This window comes from Solanum tuberosum, unplaced genomic scaffold (genome assembly GCF_000226075.1).
Source record: "Solanum tuberosum cultivar DM 1-3 516 R44 unplaced genomic scaffold, SolTub_3.0 scf00158, whole genome shotgun sequence".
In the NCBI taxonomy this organism is placed as follows: Eukaryota; Viridiplantae; Streptophyta; class Magnoliopsida; order Solanales; family Solanaceae; genus Solanum; species Solanum tuberosum.
Genome location: NW_006239083.1, coordinates 328,340 through 340,557, shown reverse-complemented (window position 1 = coordinate 340,557; position 12,218 = coordinate 328,340). Strand labels below are relative to the sequence as shown.

At 32.5% G+C, this 12,218-nt stretch overlaps 1 protein-coding gene across 1 annotated transcript; it reads left to right on the top strand.

Moving 5' to 3' along the window:
• The first annotated feature begins 6,624 nt into the window (after positions 1-6,624).
• LOC102595568 (uncharacterized membrane protein At4g09580-like) lies at positions 6,625-11,961 on the top strand. Its single transcript, XM_006353566.2, has 4 exons — positions 6,625-7,507; positions 10,160-10,430; positions 10,537-10,707; positions 11,497-11,961. Exons 1-4 carry the CDS (start codon positions 7,179-7,181, stop codon positions 11,626-11,628), a joined length of 903 nt encoding a protein of 300 aa, XP_006353628.1. The 5' UTR covers positions 6,625-7,178; the 3' UTR covers positions 11,629-11,961.
• The last annotated feature ends 257 nt before the right edge of the window (positions 11,962-12,218 follow it).

Here is a 12,218-nt window from a genome sequence, read left to right as displayed (position 1 = left end):
AAAAAATAACTTATTTAATAAAGTAAAATTTAATTAATTTATAAATAATTAGTGATATGTTATAACCCGTAATTAAACTGTTATAAGCAAGAATTTTTTAAAAGTAGATTTAAAACCTGTAATATTGACTCTTAAATGTGTATATGGGGTGATTTTTACTATATAAAATGCTGAAAAATGGAGGAGAAAATGGGCCCAAATTTAGTCTGAAAAAATTGGGTTTAAGGTCAGGTAAAATATAGAGTTCTAAAATGGTTAGATTTGCAATAGCAAAAGTGGCTAAACAGATTGTAATTTTAGTCAATTAGAATTAAGAAATTAGTCAAATTGAATTCGATTGGTGAATTCGGCTAAAACTAAATAAGATAAATTAGTATTAATTAATTAATGAGTTTCTTAATCTTAACGAAATAACATAATTAACTTAATTATAAACTAATTAATTTAAGAATGTAAACTATTACTTAAACCAAAATAATTGACAAAATATTTATGTAAAAGTAAAACCGTTTTTGATGCGATTTTGAATATTTATAAAATATACTAATTATATAAAAACGAATTTATTATTCAAAAAATATAAAATGACTAAAATTACCTAAAAATCACTTGAAAATATTTGCAATTTTTATCAAATTAATTATTCCAAATCGTTTGAAATTAAGAAGCTCGAAAATTAATTATTATCGGGGAGGGTCAAAATTGGATGTCAACAACTACTAAGCTGAAATGGAATGGTAAAGCAACAATCTCAACAAGCAAGCTTGATGAGCTTAGAGAGAAGCAAAGAAAGAAGACAATGGGAAGTAGTTCAAGTCAAAATGACACTTCTTCACAGTCAAAGATGCCATGAAAATTGTAGTGATGCTGATGTATTTAAGCACTTTTAAGTTAGTTCATACATGTTGCATTAATGGCCTGCTATTTTGGATTTTGTTTGTTGGTAAATTTTGCCTTATGTGAGGGCTTTTGAATATGACATTATTTAGGTAAATTCTGTCTTATGTGAGGCCTTGTAAATATGACTTTATTTTGGTAAATTTTGCCTTATGTGAGGCCTTATGAATGAATGGTGATGTGTTTAAATGGTTGTTGTGTTGTCTATCGAATTGTATTGGCTATTCAGGTGTGCTTAAATATGTTGTGTTGGTTATGTGTTTTACAAATGGTGTTGTGTTGTCTATGTTGAAGTATGAATGAATGACTAGGTTGTTGGTTGTTGATGAAGTGTTGCATATTAATACAAGCTTTAATTGACATCATAGATACAAAATGACACACATACATTGACAATTTTAATTAAACATAACAACAATACAAATCAAAGAGAAATCAAAATATGCAACACTTGAACTACTGGTTGCTGATGAACATAGCAACAACACAAATCAAAATACACAAAAGTATCTTCCTATTGAACCTACACCATTTCAACCTTCTATTGAGTCTCCTCTCCAATAACAAATTAGAGTTCCTCAAGTTGTCAATATGAACCTGTCTAATACATAATTCTTGCTCCAACTCATTGATTTTGTTCACCAATCTTGGAAGGATAAAACTTGATCTTGGATCCACTTCTTCTTTGTCCCTCCATCGAAAAATTTGCAATTTTTAGACTGAAAATGATCCAAAATAGTACATTAGCATCGTTCAAAATAAAGTGTAGCAAGAATACAAGAAAAACACATACACCATAGCATGGGCAAGACCAAAATCTTCTTCCCGGATTTAATTTCGACTAAGAAGTTTGCAAATTCAGCAAAATTCCATGTTTGCATTCACTACAGCGTTGAGCATTGGGTCTGATTCATCCATACAAAGCTTATTCAAGTTTTCATTTGCCATTTTTGATGAATTTCGAGAAAATTCAAAATTCAAATTAGAGACCTAAATAAGAAATTAGAGCAGATTGCAAACCCTAAATTCAAGATTTGAAGTAGAAATGAACATTAACAACTAAACACTACTTAATTTTGAGAGGAAATTGTGATTTTTTTATAAAAGGAACAAGGGTTAATGGTGGGGAAGAAGAAATAATGGTTTATTTAAAGGTGGGAAGATGACCGTTGGAGAAGGAGGATTTTTTCGTCAAAATTAACCTTCTAATGCACCTAGAGGAGGTGAGAACACCTCACATGACAGGTCAGCACTTAGGTGTGTAGAAAATAGAGAAATATAAAGTTCAGGTGGGTAATAGGACACCCGTAAAGTTGGAATATGTAGTTGGGATTTCGGGTATAGGTTGGAGGGGTTTTAGACCATTTTCTCTTTTATATTCAACTATCTTACAACAGTGATATGTGAGATTTAGAGAGGGTGGTGTGTATACAACGTTATCTTGTGAAGGCAGGGTGATTGTTTTTGATAGACCCTCGACTCAAGTAAAGCATATGCCTAAAAAACTTAAAATCAAAATATATTGACTAAATTCTGCTATAAAATCTGGTATGTCATAAAGAAACATTAAAACAAGGTCCCCCACGGGTATCATCAACACATATAGTCTAGTTGTATCAGTGAAAATTTTCTATGTAATATAGTGTTAGTTCAATTCTCATTTCCTGATCCAGATGTAATATAAATATTTTTTAAGAGATAATAGGACACCATGAGTTGGGGAAAAATGATTGTTAATTTGTTCGTCTATGAAATAAAACCAGTAACTTCATTTGTACTACTAAATAAAAGCTGTCATCCAAATTGACAAATTATCAACTTGAAGCCCAGTCCAACAAAAATTGAAAGCCCAATATTGACAAAATATCATTTGGAGCCCAGTCCACAAAAGTTGAAAGCCCAATGTTAAACATAGCCCATAGGATAGAAACAGGTTCTTTGGATAATCTTTGAATGAATCTGATTAATTGTGTAGGGGAATCCTACAGACTTTTTACAAATATTTCTTGTATATTGACATATGATATACAATTTTAATACAAAATAGTGTATATCTTTTGTATATTTGGCTATCAAATATAATTACTTTTAGTCGACCGACCAAATATATAACTTTACCTTTAAAAGGCCCAGCCAATTTATGCTAATGAGGGAGGGGATAATCAGATTATCATACACAATATGTGATTATTATCTTATAGTTGAAATTATTTTCTTGCTTTTTCTGCTCACGTATTATTTTAAGAGTTCTAAATTTCAAGTTTTACAAAAATAATATTACAAATTTTATCAGTGTGCATCAAATATGATACGATTATTGTCATAATAACATTTTTAATGTATCAAACATTTGAAATAATAATCACCAAGACATATCATTTGAAAAAGCTTTCTTTTGGTTGGTTTTTCATTTGTTGTCCAAATACTTGTATAGGGGCACGACTTGTCAATTTAAAATCGTACTGAAAATTCCATTTTAAAGAAACGTCCTTTCCAAAATCGACTCAATTTCAAAGCTTGAACTTGAAGCCTCTAAATTTCATCTCATTCAAAGGAAATTATTAAGACTTTGAGACATTTCATAATAGCAAAAAAAAATTAACAAGTGCTAATACTTTTTCTCTTTTCAATTTAGAAACAAAAAATAAATCTGTTTGAAATAAACTCTGAAATTTCTTTGATTTAATAAACCTTGTAGATACTTAAAAGATCATTTTAGTTTGATGTGATTTGAGTCAACTCATTTTGTTTAAATATTGATATCCCAATCCTAATTTTATGTGACACTATTCAACTAGACATAAAATTTTATAAGAATTTTTTTATTTTTTTAAAATTATGATTCAAAGCAGACTTTAGACATTAGTATACATAATCATTGATTCATTTCATTAATAATAAAATAGAGTATTTTTTAATATAGAATGATAGCATCTTTATGAGTTGGACCACAAAACAAAAGAGTACTAAATTCTAATTGATTAAGTAAGATATGTGTTCTATTCGAAATTTCTTACTTTAAATTATCTTTTTATGGTTCACGACTTTACTATGTGAAGTATATTAAGTACTACCTTTTTACCATCAAATTATCCCGGCAAAAACATAATCCAAATCAATGGATCATATTCTTTTTATATCCTTTTTGAAACACAAGAAGAAAGTGTATACTTCCTTTTGTTCTATAACACTTTTTTTTTTTTGGATAGATTAAAAAGGAAGGGTGCCACATAAATGGCACAAAGGAGTATATGTTTTTTTTCTTATAAAAAAAAAAACTAATATGATATTTTATGTTTTTTATAAGATTTACTCATATAGTATAAGTAAGAATTTCAAAAAGTATTGATATGAGAAAAATTATAATTAAGATTAATTTTTATACCATATAAATTCTAATTAAAATATTAATTAATTAAAAAAATTAATGAAGTTAGTATCTAAATAGGGCTGCAAAAAATTTGAACAGATCAATAAATCGAATCGAAAAGAGTCTCTATTGGGTCATAGGGTTAACAATTTTTTATTTGTTTTATAAAAAAAGATTATTGGGTTATCGATTTGGTTTTTATTTTTTAATATTGGGTTATTGGGTAAACCGACAATTTATTAAAAATATAGTAATTTATTACTTTACCAATACATAAATATTACTAAATATTAATTTTAGGTCTCATTTGTTTGCACTTAATAGAGTTCTGAATCTTAATCATTCAGATTCAGCTCATTAAGTGCGTTTGGTTTTTAGGTCTGAATCTGAAAGATTCAGCCCATTAAGTCCATTTGTTTTTTTTTCTTCCAAAAAGCCTCTTAATGAACCTGAAAAGGTCTGAACAGATCAGATTTGCAGGAGAGTTTTAACACCATTTAGATTTATTTAATAAGTTATAAAATAATAATATATAGCCTCTCTCGATCTTTGTGTGACTTTTGCTCTCACGACTACAAACTTTCTTCCTTCTTTTTTTTTTGCTTTGGTCTCAAATTTTCAATTTTTGCACTTAAAACTGTAAACGTGATAAAAACCAGAGAATTTTAACATCTGGGTTTGTTATTTCTTTGTTTGGGTTCCTAAAGTTTCAATTTTTACACTTAAAAGTGTTAATGTGATGAAAATCAGAGAATTTTATCATCTGAGTTTCTTTTTTTGGTCTAATTCGCTGGTTTTTTTTTGCAGTTTCATAAATGGGTATCACTCAGCCAATGAATCGATCTCGAATTTCATTAAAAGCAGTGAATTTTACTCAGAGGAGTTTGGCTATGAAGCCATTAGTTCCATTAGCAGCAACTATTGTTGCTCCTGGTGAGTTAAATAGATTTTTAGTAGTTTGTGTGATTTACTGCTACTTTTTGTAATGAAAATGATTTATTTATTTATTTTGTAATTTTTTTGTGGGGTTTAAAGGTGGAAGAGAAAGCAGAGGCAAATGATTATGAGAAATTGACAAATGAGCTAACAAATGCTTCTCCTTTGAAGATTCTGGATAAAGCCCTTGAGAAATTTATGTTAGGCGTTGATGATGTGATATTTTATTTATTATTTTCGATTAGTATCTATGATACTTATTGACCTTTTTGATATTATATTGTGTCTATAAAATAAATTATTCATGATTTTTTTTTATGTTATGCTTGATGATTATGATTTTTTTAAATAAGTATTTTCAAGATTGGATTTCTTTTTTTTTTTTTTTTTTGGAACCCCAGGATAACCCGCAGCCGCTACAACCTCTGCCCTTCGGGTGAGCACTTTGTGCGCACTGAGTAAACCCCCCACTGTGTAATAGCCTGCAAACCACACAAGGGATGTAAACCGCACTAGGCAAGCCCTATGCGACAGGCTCAACTCAGAAGGCATTGAAGGAGGGGATCGATCCCGGGTCATCCGTGTGGATAACCTCCCTCCAAACCAATTGAGTCATCTCAGGATTTCATATTTGAATATTAAAAAGTAATATATATTTTTTGTTGAAATGATTTTTTTATAACATTTTATTAATATGATGTTTGATTTCATATGCACATTCAGATATTGAAAACAAATAATAATTGTTCAGTGTTCAGATTTGGAGACTACATCTTAATATTCAGATGTGTATTCAGATCTAGACACCTAGCTCTTAATACAAATCTTGATATTCAGACGTGTATTCAGATTCATTTTAATCTCAATAAAAACAAACGAGGCCAATACCTTACTAGATACTGTTTTTGTTCTTTAGTCTTCCATTCACACTTTACCATGATTTTGAATTGTCAACTTCACATTATACAAAACGTCAAAAACCTAAGGTAAGAATCATATTCTTCTTAATTTTTCTTTGTGTTACACTTATATAGTTCTTTTCATGTTGCATTTGTAATGTTACAATTATTGTCTTGTCACGTCAAATTGTTAGAGAAGTCATATATTTATTTTATAAGCATTTTTCATGTTGATTAAATTGAAAACTGAATCATTAAAGACCAAAATCAATAAATCGAAAATGGAAAAAAATATCTTATTAATTTGATTATTAATTTAGCATATTTTAAAATTAAAAATTAATAACCAAAGTTAGCGAATGGTGATACATAAAATCGAACCAAATCGCTCAATACACACATGTGTATTTGCTATATCTAAATGCCACGAAAATTGAGACGGAGTAGGGGGATTTTTCTTTTTTTGCCCACCGTCGCTCCCTTGAAAAGCGGGTCGAAAGAATCCGAGTAGTCATCTTCTTACTTCCACATCAATCATCATTGACTTCACTTTTCATGCACCTCCCTTTTTTTTCTTCTTCCCAAAAACCAATAAAATCAATATCGCTTTGCATTTAAAACCAAAAAATAACAAAAATAAATGTCAAATTCCTAATTTAAATATTTCACTTTCTCAGTTGAAATCTCAGCTACCTACAGTCTTTTTGCTGCTCATTTTAATTTATTTATATTCTGAAAAGAGAATATTGGGTTTCTAATTTAATTTCAACCCTTGAATTTTCTGTTTTTTTGGTGGATCTTCTTGTTGGGGTTTCACTGATTCTGATCTATATTCAAAAAAATAAGAAATTGGTTGATTACTTTGATTTCAAATCTCGATTTTTTCTGTATTTTTTGGTGGATTTTCTGGGATTTGATTTGATTTGAATTTCCATTAATTTTGGGGTGATTATTTTTGGATTTTCTTTGTGGGTTTTGATTAAGGTGACAGATAATTCAAGATTTTGTTTTGGGGGTCTGTTTCTTGGATTTTTTTGGTGGGGTTTGATTGAATTTTGTTATATAAATTCAAATGTATGAAGAATAGGGTGTCACGTTCATCATCATCACCAGCATCGTTGTTGTTGTCAATGGCTGCGCCAAGGAGTTTGGTAGTGGATACGGGGCGGTTGCTGACAAGGGATGAGGAAATGAACTTAGGTTTGACGCCGGGAGCTGAGGATTCACCGACTGGTAAAAGGTATAAGGAAGGGAAGTTTCCGTTGTCAAGATGGGAGTTTGCGGCAGCTTTAGGTGTATTTGTGGTGTTTACAGTAGGGTTGTTTTCTATATACTTGACAATGCCAGCTGCTGAGTATGGAAAACTCAAGTTGCCTCGTTCCCTTTCCGACCTCCGGATGCTCAAGTAGGCAGTTGATTTGCTTTTGTGTTTCATTTCCTGCTTTTGATTAGTATAGTTTTTGTGACATTGAACTGTAGCATCAATTTGCTTTTGTTAAGTTTAGCTGTATCGTGGTTGCTTGTGCATTTGTGTGGGGTGTCAAATTTAGAGAGACCTAAGCAGTTTGTGGAGTTATGTTGCTAGTCATTGCTGTGTTTAAGCTCCTGTTGCTTGCCACATATCGAGTGATACTTGGGGCATAACCCTATTAAGTGTTTGAGGTGCTTTTATTGTGTGATTCGTAATCTTGCAGTTGTGTTTTTCTGCTGCGCCAGCCGTATATGTGGTCAATCATGTACCTTTTGTGTGAAAACTATTTGGCTGAAGTATAAAACAAAGCTTTGATTACTTTTAGTTTATGGTTGCAACTATTATATATATACTTTTTTGAGAACACTCAGCTTGTGCAGTGAGTGGTTGGGTGAGCCCCATATAGACTGTTTGCACTCCAAATTTCTGCATTTTGGGGAATTTTCTGATACAATTAGTTTTGAGCTGCATGTAGGAGAAATTATTTGTGTATTTCCTTTTTAAAGCAGCTTTCCTCCTAAATGCATCGTTGTGTGTGTGCATTAGTTGACTTTCCCATCAATGTACTGTTGCCAGCTTAGTTTCAGAAGTTGGGGCCTTAAATTTGATTGTGGAAAAAGGAAACTATACAAGTTAAACCTTTAACTTCTTTTTTCTGGTGAAAAAAAAACTTCTCGTCTTTTCCAGTCTAGATTTCTCTTCTATTTGAGTGTTTATCTGTGTGCCAGAAGAAATTTAGGTGTGATAATTGCAGACTGTTTCTCGTTTAGTACATTTTCCTACTATATCCTTTTAGTTTAATCTCCTTAAGACTTACGGTTTCCTTAGATCAATTAATGAGTAGGTGCTCAGATGGAACACAGAGCATGGAAAGACCTAGGTGCTTGGTATCACTTTTCATCTAATTCCAATTACATGAAGTAGCTGGAAGACTGTAGGTATAGCAATAGTGTGTGGGAAGCTCTGTCAAACTGATAAATGGGATATATCACTTGGTACCAATTTCCAGATGTTCAAGCACAAAAGTACCACTCCCTCCGTCCCATTTTATGTGAGGTACTTTGACTTGGCACGAAGTTTAAGAAAGGAAGGAAGACTTTTAAAACTTGTGGTCTAAAATGAATGATAGAAATTTATGTGGCTGTAAATCTTTCATTAAGAGTAAAATAGACATTTTATAGTAAAATTGTTACTTTATATAGAAATGTGTCATTCTTTTTGAAACTGACTAAAAAGGAAAGTAAGTCGTATAAATTGGGATAGAGGGAGTATTAGCAGTAGAATGCCTATCTCACCAAAGTAATACATATGGAACCATTTGATTGAGCCTATAGTGCGTGATCTGTGAGTTATGAACATAATAAGCTGATACACATCATGATGAGACAAAAAGTACAATTTCTTCATAATGGGTTTAGGTGTATTTTTATTATGTATGACCCAGGAGTGCGGCCTGAGTGCGGCCTACCAGTCAATGAAGTGAGTGAAAACCATGGGAGTCTTGGGTTCAAATTCCAACAGAGAAGGTGATTTCTTCTCATCTTAAGCCTTGGTCGGTAGACTTATCCAGTGGAATAGTAGAGATGTGTGGAATCTAGCCTGGATACCGCCGTTATAAAGAAAAGTGTATTTCTATTGTTTACTGGTTGTTGAGATAAATTTTGCAAGACGCACAGTACAATGCTTCAATGTCTAGTAAAAGCATCAGGATCCTATAACATTTCTGTATAATAATTAATAACAAACCATTTTGAGTTAACAGGAATGAGTCAACGGCATATTTTCTGTAAAATGGAGTGAAAAGCCTTACAAAAGTCTTGTGTTCTCTGTTCTTTCACCAAAAAATTGTGTTCTTTGAATGTGAAAATCTGATGCAATCAACAACATACCCAGTATACCCAGTGTAGTCCCACAACAACACATGTCTTAAAACGCGATTAAAGCTTGAAAATCAGGAACGATGTGGAATTTGTTTAGTATGAGGCACGAGTGGGTTGATCATGAATTCATGACCAATTGGTCAATGGTGACAATTGCAATTTGAGGAGGAGAAAGTGAGGTGAGGGGAGGAAAATCTATTTTTCTGTTGATGACATTGACGGTACCATCTCATTAATTAATAATGCTTTATGCTTTTGTTGGTTTACATAAATAAAATAAAAGAGGCATAGTTTTCCTTTTGAAGAATTGGGTTTGTCAGAAAATGATTTGGAGGAAGATAAATATCAGGTCACTTTAATACTCAAAATTTCTAAGGAAATGAAAGAGGAAGTCCAATCATGACAAGAAAGAGTTGGTTGCTAGATACTCCTCAAACCTAATGGTATGAAGCTCGAAGAACAAGGTTCACTTTCAATCGTTTAGATTATAAATCACTAGCAGTCTTCTTACCATTGTTCAGCATCATGAATGTCTGGTTGTAATGTTGCTTCTTAATTAAAAATCTTTTCATGCATAGGTTCTGTTACCAAATGTTATTTGTAGATATATTTTGGCATGATATTTTAATATGATATTTGACCACTTTTTTCTAGTTATTATTTAGTATGGTACTGTTATAACTTATTATTTTGGTTGTTCCTTCAGGGATAATATTGGAACATATGCCAAAGTGTATCCTGCGAAATTCATTCTGGGTTACTGCTCAACATACATATTCATGCAGACATTTATGATTCCTGGGACAATATTCATGTCCCTGCTTGCTGGAGCACTTTTTGGTGTTTTTAAAGGGCTTATCTTGGTTGTCTTTAATGCTACAGCTGGTGCATCGTCCTGCTTTTTTCTGTCTAAATTAATTGGCAGGCCTTTAGTTAGCTGGTTGTGGCCTGAAAAATTGAGATTCTTCCAGGCAGAGGTCTGTGATCTTCTGAAACTGTTTACTGATAATGTGCTGCTGATCTTCTAATGTCATGCTTCCTTCCATTTTCTGGCACATACTAATGTGTAACATGTGGTTTCAGATAGCCAAGCGTCGGGATAAGTTGCTCAACTATATGTTGTTTCTGAGAATAACTCCAACATTGCCAAATCTTTTCATCAACTTGGCATCTCCAATCGTGGATATACCATTCCATATTTTCTTCTCGGCCACATTGGTTGGTCTCATTCCAGCTGCATATATTACCGTCAAGGTAAACTTTCTTCAGCTGGTGGTGGTTTTTCCCGTCATGCTTGTCCGTATTTGATGTTCTTTCAACTGTATTACTCAATTTTGCTCTGAAATGATTGGTATAATGCATCTAGAGGACATGCTTTCTTAAAAAAGTAACTAGCTTCCTTTGTGTGGTGACTCTCTTACAACAACATACCCAGTGAAATCTCACAGGTGGGGTGTGGGAAGGGTAGAGCCAGGAGTGTATGCAGCCCCTACCTCATGGACGTAAAGAGGCTATTTCCCAACTCTCTAACGCCCATCCAAATATTCTTAAAAAAAGTACAAGAAGCTGAAGCCTTATTCTCGTTATATATGGGTAAATCAGTTCCAGGATGTCATGCTTGGCACCAACATAGATGTTGCATTAAATGGTAGAAGTATACGAACACAATCTAACGTTGGTAGCATTTAAGAGTTGGCCTCTACAGGTGATGTGGAGTCCCATAATGTGATAGTGATGGTAAAGGTTCTCTGTGTGTTACTTCCATAAAAAGACGAAAGCTATACTGGTGCGTACATTAAATGAAAAGATCATCAAGCGCATTTTCTGAAATCGAGTTAAAATCGTGTGGGCTGTTGACCCACAGCATGTCATCTAAAACTGTCCAAGTGAATAATTTGGCAATGCATCTCTCGTCTTGTCTATGAACTAAGATGATACATCTTTTGTTGAGGTTTGCAGTGCCAATGTCACTTGTGAGACCTGAGTGATCACTCCTTTATATTTTTGTAATCTCATATATGATGTTTTATTTTAACTTGTCAGGCCGGCCTAGCTCTTGGTGAGCTTAAGTCTGTGAAAGATCTGTACGATCTCAAGACCTTGTCCGTGCTCTTCCTCATTGGTTTTATCTCGATATTACCTACCATCTTGAAGAGGAAGAAAATATACGAATAAAGCTCCTCCCAGAAGGCCAATTTGGATCCTCTTGGAAAGTAACTTATAGAAGATATAGTTTAATTTTATTTTCGGAGCAAGGCAAGACATAGCGAGACAAATCTATATTTTACATATGGAAATCTGAAATCTACATTTGACTGTCCAATCCATTGGTAGAATAGTGGAAAATGTTGTGTTCTTTACCAACTCCTTATGTTTTACCCTCAGTTAGTCTGTTATCTGACCCGCAGTTACCAGTAGTATTGTTTAAGGTAATGTCAAATGTAGCAGACAGATTTTGATACTAATTCTGATTCAAGATTGATCTTATAGTCATTTCACTGTTCAGTATTTTCTTGTTTGATCTTATGGTCATCCCAACTGCCATGTTATAGATAGCTACAACTTTGTTTGAAGGTTGTCTTTTTTTTTTTTCTGAAAATTAATTCCCTCAAGTCTACGATAACGTGTTAGGTTTAACAATCTCTCAAACCTCAATTTACACATAAATGCTATGACATGAACAGACATGTTTGGTACTTGAGAAGAAGATAAAGAGGTCATAATAATCACTTGCAATTTAAGAATATTATGAATGAGAGACATGT